We start from the raw sequence: 17,202 nt of genomic DNA, 5'->3' as shown, positions 1-17,202 counted from the left end.
GCGCAGCTTCCCCTGCTCTGCTTTAGCTGGAAATGTGACACATCTTTGTGAAGCTTCGAGGGAGTAATGTCAACTCAAAACATTTATGTTAATCAGGTAATCATTCGTCATGAGGGAGCTGCAGCAAGCTAACGATAGGATTTATATGACACACTACTGGGCTGTAAGGGGAACAAAGAAGATTAGTTTCAGGTGGAACTTAAAACAGTGTAAACAAATAGACAAACAGGAAAGGCTATCATCAGGACGCTCCGCCCGGTGGGCAGGGATTAACACCTGTTAAGTCCTTAATATTCACTAATTATCTGGTTTCTGGTTTAACTTTTCTCCACCCACTCCTTCTATTGTTCAGCCTCTCTTTTAGTAAATTCAGCCAGTTCCAGTTAAGAGTGAACTCACAGAAAAAGCAGATCACTTGTACCTCTTAAATTAAAGACAATATTATTATATTAAGTGTACATGGTAGAAAGTTTTAATGGTAGTCATCTGGAAATTCGTGTTGTCTGCGTTCTACTACAGAGCCGAAGCTGACACAAGAGGATGCTATGATGCTTCACCTGAGGGACTGCGATCACCACAAACTGGGAGACTGAAGACTTTTCTGTTTGCACTTTTACATTATTGTAGCGTACTGTCTTTCCCATGTTCTTTTATGTTTTCATCTCTATTGTGTAGCATTGTGAGATGTATGCGCAGATGTAGGCCTATTGTAAATTGTGAATAAAATGTATTTTTCAGCCTCTCAGTCCCTCTACTGTTTGTGTGGATGACATGTGCATCGAGGGACTCAGTGAACCCAGAGGAAACTGTAGAATATGGTATTTCTCATTCACTTAAACATACATTATCAGTATAATTATTATTAGTTACTTTTTCATTTGGTGGCTTTCAGTTACTTTCCTAAAACACATGGTGATATTTGATCTCACGCGCCAGGCTTGAAGCTGCACAGTCTTACAGCTCTTGTGGCGCGTGCATGTGTGATTTTTCTTTTGCTAATCAGTGATAAATACATGCGAAACAAAACAGAAACATAAAGACGTTTCAATCCTTTGCCATGTGTTTCAATAATATGATGCAACTGAATGTAGCCAAGTAAATTGTACCTTGTAACAGAATATCTTAATACATTTTAATGCAGGTATTCCATTTTCTGTAGCTATATTTTCAAAGTATTCTTCCCAACACTGTATTGGAGCAGTATCAAACAGAATGCAATGATATAACAATCTATACATGTATTGTGGGGCCAGGAAATGGATTTAATTTAACTTTTATTTTCCCCAAATAAGACTAGAACAGCAATCATTTTTCCTTGTGAAATTTGCATATTTTATTACCATCACAACATTATATTTTACATGCAACATTATATTTTACATGAAGGGAACATATTTTTTAAATTAAGCAAATTATAGAGAAATACAATATATGAAAGAACATGATTCAGTTCAAAGCTGTAAATTCTCAAAAAGAAAAAAAGAAAAAAATCAATAAATGTTTTGAAAAACATTGAATACATTATATCATACATTTCATTTGCACATCTAATTTGTATAATGATTATTTATTTGTGGCTGAGTACCACATTGGAGTGCGGGCTTTCTCGTTGTTGTCGATAAATCGTGCTTGGAGACCTGGGACAATTGTTGTACTAGTGCAGTATTCATAGGTTTTATATTCTCCAGAGTCCTGGCCTTGTTTGAACTTGGTAACCCATTGCCACTGCTTGCTTAAATGGTCACCAGTGTCTTTTCCAGCAGATGTGTACAACCCAACCCATGAATGATAAAAGTCATTTGTCCACCCGTTGCAATCTATCTTTATAAAAAGTCGGAAACAGCCTTTACCATTCAGTACAAAGAGCTGCAGTTGAGCATAGCCTGTAATCGAAACAGCATGTGGGCTTTGGAATTGTTTGCCTCTGCAAATTTCTTCCTTTATTTTTTGGGAGAAAATGGAAACTTGTGCTTTGTGCAGCCTGAGCTGAAGTCCCTCATTCAATGACACTGAGGTGTCATAACTGCCCTCACTGGTCTTTATTACTGTAAATGTGTTACTATCCTTGTCCATCTCGTTTTTGAAAAGCACGGCTGCCACACCGTCATTTATTTTTTGCATAGGAACATTTCTCCAAAGAATCTTGGCTTTTCCTTTGCCTGCAGTTATCACTTCAAGGTGCATCTGTTGCAATTCACAATTTTGCCACTCACTTGTTTTTGTCAGTGGTAAAGCTCTGATGCTACGCCTGCTTGTGCTGCACACTCCAACCAGGTTAGTTCTATCCGAGATTACGATTAAGTGCAGCAGCCCAAGCGAAGCCTGGTCTGAACCCCATATGTTTATGATGTCATCTAACTGCCTGTCATTAATGTTCGGGATAAACTGGTTGCTGAGCTCCTGCAGTGATGGTCTGTTGTTGTTGAAGGTAAAAAGTCTGAGTTGTTGCAGCAGGTCAGGGGTTATTTGAAAGGTATGATCTGGATCGTATCCGGAGCCCCGGTGGTCCTGCCATCTGAAATGTTGAGTGAGAAACATCTGACTGATTCTGCGAGGTCCATCGTTTTGTGCCTGGACACCAACAATGATGCGATCCCTGTTTCTCCCTGTGCTAGATTCTTCTATAATTCGAGGACTGTAAAGAACATATTCAGGAAAGTCCTGATGTGGAACAGAAGTTCTCATAAGGCCGATTAACATTGCCCACAGTAAAGTATTGGTATCCCCTCTGCACTGGGGGCAGTAAATGCTCATTGTTACCATAGTAATGTGAACCAAAATCAGCCCTTGGATCAAAGGACAGACGTACAACATTGTTATTGTCAATATCAACATTGTTGGCAAACCAGTGGAGCAGAGTGATGCCGTGCAAAGGCAAAGCCTTGTCTGAGAAAACCTTTTTCAGATCTTCTATTGAGTTGAGCCGTTGGAAGGCTGACTCGCTGCAGTTCAAGGCCACAAGTACCAGCAGAAAAGAGAAGAGGACTTCTTTGGACGACATCATTCTGCAGAGACAATAAACTGCATTCACTTCTAAATCGACTCTACATTGCTACAGACATGTAGACATGTAATGTTAATATAAGAATATCTGTGGATGTTGCACTCACCATTAGACACGAAGAAGCCTTTTTACAGCAGAGCGTCCAGGCCCAGAGGTTGCTACTGACAGTCACTCGAGGAACTACGGACGACACAACAAAAATAATAACAGGCAAAGAAGAGAAGAGAGAGCAGTCTGGCAGTAAGTCAAGGTCTGAAAGCTTTGTCAGGCAAATGTTATAAGGCCTCACAAAGTGGGCTGAATATGGGAAGGCAACTTTGTGGAAAAAAATGCAATAAAGTCTGGATTATTATTGGTCAAAGCGTATGGGAAGTGCAAGTATCAGACCTTTAGAAAAGACAGAAGTGAGCACTGTTCTATGGTGAAAAATAGTCAGAGGAGATACAGTTTGTACAGAAGTGATATTGCCTGCATCAGCATTTGTAATTGTGAGACAGCTGCACTGTTTGACAAACCTCAGTTTCAAAGACAAAAAAGATCATCTTATTTTAATGTTTGTTATCACATCCTCCACCAGCCCCTATTTTCAATAAATATGAAATCATATTTATAAATAAATATGTGTGGCAAGGCTGGAGTTTTGAAAAACCTGGACTTGCCGTTGACAACTCAATAAAATATATATAAAATACAATAAAAAGAGACCTTTAATAAATAATAGTATTTAATTTGCAGGAATCCAAACCGGACTGTGTGTGAACGTCTCTGATTCAGTCCACACCTGTCAGGTGTTTTCATGGAGAATGACATGGATTTGCCAAAGTGAGACAGACATTGCCTTAGGACTCCTGCCAATCAACAGAGATTTTTGGAGCATACTCCAGACTGCGAGAAAGGAGACCATTACAAATAAGAATCAGAATCTGAAAAGGTTTATTGCCATTGCCAATGAACAAAATCCACAAACATAGGAACTTGCTGTGGTGATTCGGTGGAACATAAAACAATGAACAATGATAAAGTAACATATATAAAATCAAAAAGGACATGCATTTACAGATGTCTAATTTGTTGAATGTTTTGTCAAACATTCATCAAGGTTTGCATTGCTATCTCTGATTTCAAACATATTCTGTAGTGATTTTCTTCAACATGATTTTCAGTGTGAATAGGTCCACAAGATAATTTCAATATTTGAAAGTTTATAACTTAGTATTTTCGATATTTAACGACAATTTATCAAACCATATTTTGACACCCCTTTCCACCATTTGTAAAAGCTGAGTTTGGGCCTCACCTGAACCGTAAAGGGTGGTTAATGTACTGGTAAATAATAATATTGTTTTTAGCTCAATTTACACTCCTCAGTGGCCCTGCTGCATCCTGGTGTTTCTATGCTCAGAAATCAGGACTGGACGGATTACTTCACCTTCTCACTCACAAATAAAACATGTTACGCTGTAGAACGTGAAATACTAGTGCTGAGATTTTGAAGAGCTGCTTACAAATCCAGACCAATGCACAATTGGTCAGGGTGGCAAAGTTGTATATTTTACTGTTCACATCTCTTTCAGATGCCTCTGGTTGACATGTACCAGTAAAAGAAAGTATGACAGCAGAGAGAAGTTCACTTATCTGAGGGAGGATGCTGAGGCTTCATCTGTGAGCTCTCACTTCACTTCAACTGTCTATTTAAAATGTTGTTTCATTTCTCTTTTTTGGTTTCAGATCTCAATAAAGATAACACCAAAGATTCACTAGAGACTTATGCCTCTTGCCTCCAGCTTCTATGTTGTTTTGTTTTTTGAGTAGACTAGTTAACAGAACATGTGCTGGCAAAACAAAAGAATGGCCTAAATGTGTATATGTGACCAATAGATTATGAAGTAAGTATGAAGGCTTGGTACAATTGAAAAAAAGATAATTAGTCTGCAAATGTAAATGCAGTGGCTGTTGTGTTTATATATATAATATAATATAATACATATTCTAAGTTATAGATGGTGGTTTTGTAATATGTATGACTATTAAATGTACTATTATTGACATATATGTATTGGCTATGTATTAAAAATGTTTCATGATGTTGTCTACTGGAACAGGACTGTGTTATGTACAAACACTTTAGCGACTTAAAATAACTGTTATGTTTTTAATTGTAAAATGTAATATGGCTACATTGTATGGCTTATTTGGTTGACAAACGTGTGTAATCTAAATAGAAGATAGTAGAAAAAGCTTCAGTTGTAGTCATCTGGACTCAGTTTGAAAAAATAGACGTTTCGACTCTCATCCAAAAGTCATTGTCAATGACTCTTGGATGAGAGTCGAAACGTCTATTTTTTCAAACTGAGTCCAGATGACTACAACTGAAGCTTTTTCTACTATGGAACACGCCTGGACGAATGAGGGATTACACCGACCTACATAGAAGATCAACTCTTGTTTATGGGATTATTTTACTGCTAGTCCTAAAGGCTGTGATAATAATCTTATAATTATGCTTTTATTTTTAAAAAAAATATTCAAACAAAACGTATCTCTATTTCCATCATAAACTAAATGCAGCATTGCTACGTGTGTTTGTATCGTATGTGGCTATTGTCATTATGTCATAGCTCTGCTGTGTGGCTCCACAGTGACCCCTGATGGTAAAATGTTTCATAAAAGCAGGATCAAAATTAATGCTGATGTTTGTTTTACTCCAAAAAAGTGAAAGAAATCTACTCCACTGATAAAAGAGTTGTGTAAAATAGATTTTAAATAAGCCTCTGCTCTGACTATGTTCAAATCCAGGCCCTGCTCTGTTTAGCTGTGCACGTGACTGAAATGATTTTTGAGGTTTATTTTTGTGTATTGTTTTTTGTATTATCCTTTTAAAGCATATTTCTTGTTCTCTAAAGCATTTTAATTTGAATAAACTTGCCTCGCCTAAAGCTGAACCAAAAATATGCATTTGATCCACTGTAGCAATGATGTCGTCATTGTTTTCTGTAGTTTTAGTTGTAATGAACCCTCCACACCGCAAGAGGCAGAACATTTCCCCGAGTCCAAAACCAAAGAAATGTTTCATGTCGAACAACAACAACAACAGCGACCGAGACATCAGGGGAAAAAACACATTTAAAACTTAAATTTCCACTTGATATTCATGTTTTTGTCACCTTAAATGATCGTTAGTGTTTTGAAGACGTCGCTGTTTGCGCACGTGGGCTCCGATGCGGCGTAGATTAGTATGTTTGACTGATAGTTAGCATCGATGTGGGGAAAAAAAGCCAAAGTTAACATTTTCAACACGACGAAAGTCTTAGTTTTCCTGCGTGGCAGTCAAATAACATCATGGCAGGTGAGTGAGTGGCAGAGACAATGAAACACACTTAATTTACCTCAAGAATGGTGCAAATTGAGAATATTATAGCGCTGGTATAGCCTACACACCCATCTCTAGTGCTTGTTTGTTATAAAGCAGCTAGGCCCATTCATTTAATCATGTCAGTGTTTGTTTGCTATTTTGCCTTCCTCGCTGGTTGTCATGGTACATTTTTCTGCTATTTTTTTTTGCCTTGCGTGCTTTACTTCGAACTAATCCAAACGTGTTCTAACCTTAACCATAACCTAGCATGTTCCTGAACCTAATCGTAGTTTAAACCTTGCCCTTAACCTGTGTCATAATCCTAACCACAACCTAAATCTAACCATAAAGGGCTTATGACTTCTAATTTTACCAAAACATTCTTTTAATTCATTCAAAAATATTTAATATATTTTGCTAAAAAATATTACACATTTGATCCCAGTTTGGCAGTTCTTTAGATGATTTATTGTTAAGTAATTCCTTAACAGTTTTATTATTATTATTATTATTATTATTATTATTATTATCATCATTATTATCATTATTATTATTATTATTACTACTGTTACAACTACCGGTAACCAACCTTCCTGTGCACTGTGTTGTGTCTGTCCAATACACCATGTCTGATTAACTGAGAATTCAAAACTGACAACAAAGACACTTATTTAATGTCTACAGTGTTTCAAAAGTGAGACATCGTGATCCTTTGTGGCTCATCTCTATATTTGACATTTTTTATTTCACTTGATGTGTTTGTTCAGATGATGTTGTCCTGCTGGCTGTCCCTGTCATCCGGCAGGAGTTTCACTGGGACTGTGGCTTGGCTTGCTCCAAAATGGTCCTAAAGTGAGTATTCAGATTGAGTAACTAAAGTAACTTTTATGTTTCCAAAGCGCTGGACTGTAGGCAATAAGATAAAGGTTATATCTGCTTGAGATTGTACATACATAGTGTTGAGATTGTGCATACACATTGTGTACATACATAGTGTATGTACACTATGTGTATGTACACTATGTGTATGTACACTACACATAGTGTATGTACAATCTCAAGCAAACCGTAAGGACCATAAGTCTCCTGGACCATGGGTTGAAGAAAGCGAAAACACAAATGTTGAATATAATAATAGTGTAGTGACACTGAGTGTAGTAATTTATGTAGTACAGACCTGAATTGACAAATACTGCGGTGCCTGTGCAGGTATTTGCAGGGGATAGACGATGATCAGTTCCAGAGAGTGTGCTGGGAGCTCAAACTGACGGAGAGTGTTTGGACCATCGACTTGGCCTACCTGATGTCCCACGTGGGGGTCCGGCACTGCTTCTGCACTCAGACTCTGGGCGTGGACAAGGGCTTCAGGAACCAGGTACAGCTCGAGACAATGGACACTCAGACTGAAGACACTGGGACTTTAAATATCTCATAGTTTCATGTTTGATTCCCAGGCTTTTTATAAGAAACATTTCGACACAGAGGAAGACCGAGTGAATGATCTCTTCTTGAAGGCAGAGGGCAAAGGTGTTGTTGTGAAGAAATGGTATGTCATGTTCCGTAATAGATGATGAATTCATATTTTAATTTCTTTTGTGTCATGTTCACACTGTTGCTCATGAAATGAAACAGTGACTGATTAATGGTGAGCAGGTGTCCAAAACTTTTATTTTTTAGTTCACATTTCAGGAACTAGTCTTTGCCAGATCACCTCCAGCTTACACTGTTTGTACTACCTGTTTATATACTCTGCAAATGTATGTCCACATGTTGATGATAAAAGATGAAAGAAGTGTGGTGTGATGATGAATGATCTGATCTGATGAAGACTATTTGTTGAAACCTAATCTAAAAGTTTTCCATCTGAGTGCTTGATCACACTTTTACTCAGCTCAAAAGTGAAGCAGCAACAGACTTTCACTCCGTCGTGTTTTGACCCCCCCAAAAAAAATGTATACTAAAGAAAAGGTTTGATATTCATGACTGATTTTTATACCAATATGATGATTACAATAATTGTTTTATACAATAGAATGTAAATTTCTACACAAAATAAGAGCTATTGATTTATTATTACCATAACAGTCTCAAAACAAATAAAAATGAAAAAAGAAAAGGTTCAACTTAGTCCTGTTCATGTCATTTATTTTTTCTATAGTTTTGAGACTCTTTTCATTACTCTTTTGACAAACCTCTTTAAACACTGGACATAACCGTGTACTACTCGATAAGCCATGTTTTCCCTGCTCTTTCTGCAGCTCTGTGTCGGTGCAGGAGCTCCAGTCCCACCTGCAGCAGGGCCACGTGGCCATAGTCCTGGTGAACGCTGTGGTTCTGTCCTGTGAGCTGTGTTCAGCTCCGGTCAAATACTGCTGCTTTCTCCCGGTGGGACAGAAGTGCTTTTGTAGGAAACCAGAGTACCAGGGTCACTTTGTGGTGGTCTGTGGCTTTAACCAATCGTCCGACAGCATCTACTACAACAACCCTGCCTACTCAGACCGTAAGTTACTCAGACCGTAAGTTACTCAGACCGTAGGTTACTCAGACCGTAGGTTACTCAGACCGTAGGTTACTCAGACCGTAAGTTACTCAGACCGTAGGTTACTCAGACCGTAGGTTACTCAGACCGTAAGTTACTCAGACCGTAGGTTACTCAGACCGTAGGTTACTCAGACTGCATGTTACCTGGACCGTGAGGGACCTAAGACCGTAATTGCCTGACCAGCCATTCCCAACACGTTTTGGCAAACTACTTATCAAAACTGTGTGTGGGTCTGGGGCTCGACCGCTGCGTTTCAATTTCTAGGGCGGAGTTTAGAGCAGAGACAGAACCAATCACATAAACCCAGAAGTGACGCAAAAGACTCAACACGCTTAACCGGATATTACGTAGCCCATGTCAACAAGGCGTGTTCTGCGTTATCCATCCCCGAACGCAGAAAATGTCTCCTGAATCGCGATGACGCCCTTCGTATAACCGCATCTGACGCACGTTCATCACGGCGAGTAGAGCGGGCTTTCCTGATTGTTCAAACCGAAGCGAGAGCAGAAGTAAACACTCGATCTCGAGCCGGCTCCGCCATCTTGAATGTTTTGGATATCTCAGTGTGACGCATTAAAACCTCCGCCTGGGATTGGATAGGTAAATGGATTACCGACGATTTCATTGGCTCTGACTCCGATTCCAGACCCTTACGCATTCGAACAGAATGTGGGCGGGGCTGGCGGGTCAGGCAAAGACCGTAAGGGACCAAGAACATAGTTTACTCAGACAGTAAGGGACCCAAGACCGTAAGGGACTTGTTGCTCAGACAATTCTTTAAGACCTGTTTTAGACTTGGCAGTTCACGGGAAGCCAGATCCTTTCCTTGGTGGTACTTGGTGTGACACGTTTGAGAACCACTGCCCTAACTGAACTCATTTACAGTACCTTGTTTGTTTGTTTGTTTGTTGTGTAGGAGTTTGCTGCACCAGTATCAGCAACTTCGAAGACGCTCGACGCAGCTACGGCACAGATGAAGATATCCTTTTGATTTATAAAGACCACTGACAGATCCAGGACTTTTAGTTTATTCAATTGTTCAAAGACATTTTCCGGCCTGGTCTTTGCTGCTGCTTCAGTGGTGCTACTGTCTGAGTAACACCTTTTTGTTTCTTTAACATCCAGCATCTGGCAGGGTCTGACTACATGCATTTCTTTTATATTCTTTTGAGATGAAGCTATAATGAAGTTTATTACAAATGTATTGCCTGAAAGTGTAAAACGTGTGAATGAAATTAGCGTGCACATTATTCAGGGCTGATCATGTTCAATATTGTCCGTAGAGAATTTAGTCAGATTTTTACTTTTAATGTCACAATTTAATTTCACATCATGCTACGCTAATGGCCACACAGGGAAAACGAGACAGGTTTTTGAAAGTCTCAGGTAATTATTGCTTGTAAAGGGATTTGTCCAGTGTTAATAATGTGTTGAGGAATTTGATTGATTATTTTATATATTTATCGTAAGCTTTGAGCGCGTCCATTTTTGGTGCAGATGGAAGCAATTGATTGGCTTGAAAAATAACACTTACACGACTGAGGGTTTACTTTAAGCACGTTCTGCTGAAATCCTGGCTTTGAGTAAACAAAAATAATGACAAGAAAATAAATAAATCAATGTTGTTGCTTCTTTTGACCAAAAAAAATCTTTATTATACTGAACAACTACATTTGGCTCCTTAATAGATCTATAAATATGTGTAAAATACTTCAGTTTTTTACTCTAAATGTAAAAAATGTAAAGCAGAAGCAGATGATTTTTGTGTGTGATAACTTTACGCAACATTTTGGTCATTTGTCATTTCTTTTCCATCCTGTATCTGTACTTTTACTTGAGTAACACGCTTGAGTATTTCTTCCACCACTCCTTACCGAGCGATTTGCCTTCAGCAGCAACACCGGATGTTCGATTTATTTATTTCAAATGGAGAGCTACCAATAAGCTTTAAATGTATTTTTTTCAAACCCTAAAAAGCCTTTATTGACTCATCAAGCAGCTTATAATCATCATCATAATGTATTTTATTTATTTAGTGCTTTTCACAGAACAATAAAACTAAATTTTACGAACATTAAGGCACAAATCAATCTTTACACGAAGACTATCTCGGCATCTCCTTTAATGACGACGTGCTTTTGCTTCACACTCTCGATTCAAATAAAATGGTTATTATTTCAAATTTTGGCCAGTAAAATTCTACGGCAGTGTTAATTTTTCCATCGGCTAAAACATTTTTGTCATAGTTTTCGTCAATTGTCATATTTTTGCCATCTCAAACAAAATTTTAAAAAAAGTGATTGTCGATATAGTCAGTGATGATTAAAGATTACTATTTTCGTCGACTAAAACTATGACTAAAAGTAGTTATTTTTGTGAAGTAGAATACGGATATTTTTGTCGAATAAAATCTAAAATACTGTTAATAAAAGGGACAAGTGTCACTTTTCAGTCCCAGAGCCTAAAACTGGAGAAAAGACAAACTTAACGATTAAGAAACACATGATTACGAAGCAATGACGTTCTATTTATCTGAGTAAAAATGAAAATGAGAAAACTATTATGGACTTATGGACTAAACATGACATTTTCATCGACTAAAACTAAAAATAAATATTGACTAAATCTAGATTCAAACGAACATAATTTAAGTTAAAAAAAAAACAACTTAGACTAAAACTTACCGTATTTTCCGCACCGGAGTTTAAGTCGCACCAGACAAAAAATGCATAATAGAGAAATGCGGTTGCAAGTGTGAAAATAACAAATAATATCACATATAAGTCGCTCTGAAGTATAAGTATAAATATAAGTATAAGTTGCACCCCGGCCAAAACTATGAAAAAAGGTGCAACTTATAGTCCGGAAAATACGGTAAATGTTTGGTCAAAATTGATACTGCTCTATAAAGCGTTATCTCTGTCTTGCTTAACTTTGTGTAGCCTTTTATATTCCGTACACTTTTGTTTTTGCACTACCCTTTTCATACCCATCCTCCGGAGGTTTTATTTAATTTTAAGAAGCAAATTGTGTTTCCTGCAAATGAGTAAAAAGAGTGCACACTTTATTTTTTACTAGAGCTGCATTTATTATTGTATGTTGTAAATAAAAGAGTCCAACACGTGTTACAAACGTGTGTGAGCGTTTGTTTCATTCATTCTTTTGCCACGTTGGGTTTGAAGTCTGGAGCCACGGCCTTGGTCAGCTCCTCTGCGTAGTCTGCGTATCTCCCCGTCATCTGAAAACACCACGTACGATGATAAAAAATGTCTGTTAACTATGAGATGAACTCTTTTAGATACTGTAGATTTGGTTGTGTATTCCATAGCGTGAATCTGCAGACCTGGACACTCCAACTTGAGCTTAATTGATTGCTTTTTGTCCACCATCTGATATAATTGCATTTATTTATTTGATAGGAGCAGTGCATATTAATGAACGCATGTAAAATACAGTGTGAATATGCCAGATTATAGTCCTTAGGCAGGTTATACAGAGGACAAATACACAACATCACAACGTTAAAAGGACACGGGACAATAAAAGACTGGTTTTCTCTCCAAAATCAAGCTGCTGGGCAATAAAGCTATAACACTGAACAACTCACAAATACTAAAATATCCCTAAAATTCACCAAAAATTCTGACTTTTTATGATTTCTGCCTGGACTTTCTTTTTTACTTTATTATCTAATTTTCTCATTTTTAGTTGAATTAGCTTCAGCTTTTAACATGAGCAAAAGAAAGTGAATATTTTGAGACACCATAACCTCTTTTCAATCATTGAGAATCATGTGTGGTTGAGGATAAACTGACAACACATTAAGACAATCTGCTGCCACCTTTACTTTTTAATAAGATCTATTGCTATGAAACTTTGGGGGAATTAATCTTCAGTTTGTCCCCTAAAAGAACAGCATTTTTGTTCTTTGGGCGGAGCTTATAGTTATATATTTTTTGTATTTTCTTATTTTTTATATATTATTTCACAGGTTTAGGAGTAGTTAATGTGGTTAAATCTAGGGCTTTAGAACACTAGTCCTGCCCCGAAACAAAATGCCAAACAGTTTGTATAATAGTTAAATTACAAACACATGATACAAAACTTTTAAGAAGGTTTGTACCATTACTTTTCTTCTTTTTCCAGCCTCTATCAGAGCAAACTTTACCTTGAAGCTCCACTTGTCGCTGATCTGTCTGTTGAGATTGAGGTCCATCTCCACCACCAGGAGTCCGTCCCGAGTCCTGGACAGACCGGGGCTTCGACTGCCGTCTGGAGCCGCCACGTAACTCGACCCATAGAAGTGTCCGAAGTCATGATGGGCTGAAGACGATGGAGAAACAAACGTCAAACACACAAAAACAAGGACACGGACGACGGGACATGGCCGACTGTCAAGGCCTGGATATTTACACACTGGAAAAACAGACTTCAAACAGACTTTTTTATGTTCGAGTTTATTCTTTTGGCTGCTACATTCAACCTTTGATTTAGCATTTTTGCTCTCCGGTCTTGTTCCGTTTATAATAGAAACTTTAAAAAGACTCTGCAGAAACAAGCCGAAATGTTACAGGGAAATAGTATCCTTAAAGCTGGTGATATCCAACTTTTTGTGGTTGATAAGTACATTTTGTGTCTTTCCGCAAATAATATATTGTATAAGCTGCACTTTATGACAAAAATGAGACCACTGTGCGCTGTCTGCAAAGAATAATAAAGGATTTCTTGTCTTGTGACCTCGAAAATGTAGTAGAAATCGGTTTTAAAGCGGTGCACGCGTCCTCACATGAATACAGGTGAATTTGAACGACGTGTCAAAGGTGTTTGTGAGAACCGGGGACGAGTTACACAGACTTTAAAAAACTATACTTCCGTTCGTTTTTCAGGTACTCACCCTTTTTGCCATCACCAGACGTAAATTCACTTTTGAAATGCTCCTGAATGAACCACATAAGAACATTAAAAAAAACACATGTATTATTTGAAGATGCTCGATTTGTGCCTAGATTTGTCTTTAAATAGTCACTTCTCACCGTTCCGACTCTATTGATGGCGCACGTGAAGCAGTGATTGGCTATCGCTGCATTTCGGGCTTCTATGGGCCACATGGGCTCGCTGTGGAGAACAAAAACAACCAATTATAATATTACAGGTGGAAGATTAATCAAAAAATTAAGAATATCGCAATTATTGTATTGGAGATATGCAAAATCTTGAGTGTATCGTCTATCCTTAATTATTGTAGAAAAAGATTCAGTTTTTCAACGATGGAAAACTCCTGGACGAATGAGGGATTACGCAGTCTAAACTTGATTATAAAAAATGTAATGAAAAATAAACGTCTAGAGCAGCGTTTCTCAAACCGTGGCAGCCGACACACAGACCTCTTCAGTTTTTGTCATTTTTAATAGATTTTTTCCTCATTATTGCTCTTCCTGGAAGAATTTCTGAGGAAAAACTACTACAGCAATGTTGTATTCCTAATTTAGACCTGGTTTAGCCATAATTAAGCCATATAATCGTCCTGTTAACACAACCACACATGTAAACACTAGGGGGGGCTGTTGCACATGTTTTATAAAAATGGGAACAATGAAACTACTTGAAATGATCATTTAGACCATGAAAACAAGAGAGCCTACTCTTATTTTCAGAGCATGGAATATGTTCAGGGACATGCGTTTAATTTGGCTCTGCTTTTGTTTTTGACCCATAATGACTGAACGAGTCCGTTTTGGACCAAAACCTGGGCCACAAACATTAGCAAAATTTGAAAACATACTTTGTTTTGGTTTCAGAATAGGCAAAACCACAACACAAACCACCCGACTACATCCACATTTATTTAACTAGAATGTTAGGAACTAAAGAGCTTCACAAGTCATCAGAATTGGAAGCGTCTGGATGCTAACATAAGTAAATAAAACATTTTTAAATTACTAATGATTTTAAGTCTTAACGTAAAAAAAAAAAAAAAGCAACAATTTTGAATTTCCAGGGTCCACTAGTTTACGATTTTCTAGCCACAAAAAATTGTCTTTGAGCTTCATAAAAGTATTTGCAGGAACGTATACAATATATCTGTAGATAAAATTAAAACGACTGTTTTAACATTTCTTTGTGTTTGTCATTGACACTTCCTTATTTTTATGTTTAACTTGTCATTTTCCTATTAAATTAACAAATATAAGAGTTAAAGTGTTCAAACCAGGCTCTGATATCACTCACATGGTTTTCATTTGACAAAAACGCCCGGCTTTTTCATATATTGCGACATTCTGAGCTCAATCCCAGTTCCTCAGTTAAAATCACACTTGTATTCTTGAATTCAGTCTGTTTTTACTTTTCAAACCGTTAAAGGGTCTGCTGTGTGCGCGTCCAAACCTGAGCGCTCCCACGGTGGCGGAGGGGTTGAAGATGATCTCCGCTCCGTTGAGGCTGAACATGAACCAGTTCAGCGGATGATGTCGCCCGTAACAGATGTTCACCGCAATCCGCCCGAACTGAGTCTGGAAAACTGTGTGTCCCATGTTCCCCTCCATGTAGTAAGTTGACTGGACAGACATACAAAATAAAGAGACTACATGAGAAGTACTTCATATTTTCTTAATCAAACAACATTCAAGCAGAGGTGAAAAGTAACAAAGTACAAAAGTATCTGTACATTCTTAAGTCATAAATACAATGGATACGTTTTACTTTTATTAACATTTAAAGAGGAGATACTTTTACTTTCCACTCAACTACATTTTTTAACTGAAATGAAAAGTAAAAAGGACTTTTTAGATGGTTTGAGGGCTTATTTTAACATGTTTATGATGACGTTCTGCCTGAAGGTTTTGAGTTCAAGCCCCAGCTTTGAGAAAAACAAAAATAGAAATAGAAAATTAAAGAATTGATTTGAATTGCTCCTGTTGACCAAAGATCAGTGCAATTCTTAACCAAAGTTAGTAATTTTAACACAAAATCTGTGGGAAATATTTTATTTTTACACTTAAAGTACATTGTTGAACGGGTACTTCAAAACTTTTAGTCAAGTAGTCTTTTTGTGTGCTACTTATACTTTTACTTCACTCAGTATCTGCCCTTTTACTTCAGTAACACAACTGAGCACTTCCACCACTGCATTTAAGTATTTAATAGTTGTAGCCTTGCAATTTGCTCATTATAAATTAGATCAAGTTAAAAAGTAGCTTACTTCTCTATTTTGTAAAAAGATCAGTGCTGGAAGAAGTACTCAGTTTTGTTACTTAAACAAAAGTACAAATACAGGAGCAAAAATATACTCACAAATGAACTAAAAAGTGCAAAGGATTGCACACCGTTTTTGGGAACTGTTGAAGCTGTAATTGTAGCGATATTGATGAATAACTGTTCAGAGTTTTGAGACATTTCAATCAATTTCTTAATTTCTATAGTGAATTTTATTTGTATATTTTTGTTTTCTCAAATCTGGGGCTTGAACTAAAAACGTTTAGTCAAAAAGTCGACCCTGAACGTGTTAAAAATAACCCTTCAAATCGGACAGAAATTACTTTTTACTTTTCAGTCCAGTTCAAAAATGTCGTGGAGTAGAAAGTACAGAACCTGTTCTCAAATGCAGTGAAGTAAAAGTGAAAAGTATCCACAGTAAAAATGACTTGAATAAAGTACAGTGCTTTGTTACATTCCGACAGTGTTCAGACCTCGTTGAAGTCTCCGATTCGGGGAATGTGGTTCTTCCGTGTTTTGCCGATGACGTTCCCAGAGTTCGAGACGACCACAGCCGTGTTCCACAGAGTCTCACTGAGCTCCTCTCGCTCCAGGATGGGCGACACCACCACCATGTTGTGTTTACGCGCCAACTGAAGCCGAAACAGCACGTATATGAAGTTAGATCTGAAGTTTAAATTAGGAGAACTTTTCGTGTTTCCACAGTCTTTTGTCTATTTGTCGTGAAGCCCCTCATCATTTCGACTGAGTTTCCCTAAAATGCCTGACTAAAATGTCTCCAAAAGTTGACATGACAACACAACATTCTTAAATCCCTATTCATGGGTCTGAAGTGATGTCACACGCTTGTTTCTGCTGCCATCTTGAGGACGAAAGCAGCATGTTCACTGTGGGCTGTGCCAACAAAAAGCCTCAAAACAAACAATTCCTCTTCTGTAACATCCCTAAAGACCCCGTTTGTCCAGAAATGTATTACTGTGGCCCCCTCTTCCTCCTCCTCCTCCTCCTCTAACCCTCTTCTATCAAACGTCTCTATCTCTGCTTGAATAAAAGTATCTTGCTGACCTCTTGGCAGAAGCGTGTGGTGTGGCC

The 17,202-nt window shown here is 37.7% G+C and overlaps 2 protein-coding genes across 2 annotated transcripts in view; one reads left to right on the top strand and one right to left on the bottom strand.

The window, feature by feature from the left end:
- The first annotated feature begins 6,099 nt into the window (after positions 1-6,099).
- On the top strand, positions 6,100-10,514 carry gucd1 (guanylyl cyclase domain containing 1). Its single transcript, XM_072432803.1, has 6 exons — positions 6,100-6,350; positions 7,124-7,208; positions 7,566-7,731; positions 7,811-7,902; positions 8,615-8,856; positions 9,815-10,514. Exons 1-6 carry the CDS (start codon positions 6,344-6,346, stop codon positions 9,904-9,906), a joined length of 684 nt encoding a protein of 227 aa, XP_072288904.1. The 5' UTR covers positions 6,100-6,343; the 3' UTR covers positions 9,907-10,514.
- A 1,538-nt stretch (positions 10,515-12,052) lies between these two features.
- Positions 12,053-17,202, bottom strand: part of upb1 (ureidopropionase, beta) — a 13,178-nt gene continuing 8,028 nt past the window's right edge. The window contains exons 4-10 of the mRNA XM_072432799.1: positions 17,176-17,202; positions 16,584-16,742; positions 15,283-15,452; positions 13,932-14,013; positions 13,793-13,835; positions 13,067-13,221; positions 12,053-12,136 (exon numbers count right to left, since the gene is read on the bottom strand). The exon at positions 17,176-17,202 is cut by the window's right edge and continues 68 nt beyond it. Coding sequence (XP_072288900.1) covers positions 12,053-12,136; positions 13,067-13,221; positions 13,793-13,835; positions 13,932-14,013; positions 15,283-15,452; positions 16,584-16,742; positions 17,176-17,202 — 720 coding nt within the window. The remainder of the gene's footprint in view (positions 12,137-13,066; positions 13,222-13,792; positions 13,836-13,931; positions 14,014-15,282; positions 15,453-16,583; positions 16,743-17,175) is intronic.

This window comes from Eucyclogobius newberryi, unplaced genomic scaffold, assembly GCF_026437365.1.
Source record: "Eucyclogobius newberryi isolate DKJ021-1_F unplaced genomic scaffold, fEucNew1.0.hap1 SCAF_6, whole genome shotgun sequence".
In the NCBI taxonomy this organism is placed as follows: Eukaryota; Metazoa; Chordata; class Actinopteri; order Gobiiformes; family Gobiidae; genus Eucyclogobius; species Eucyclogobius newberryi.
The sequence above is the reverse complement of the archived record's forward strand: the minus strand, read 5'-3'. Positions and strand labels throughout refer to the sequence as shown.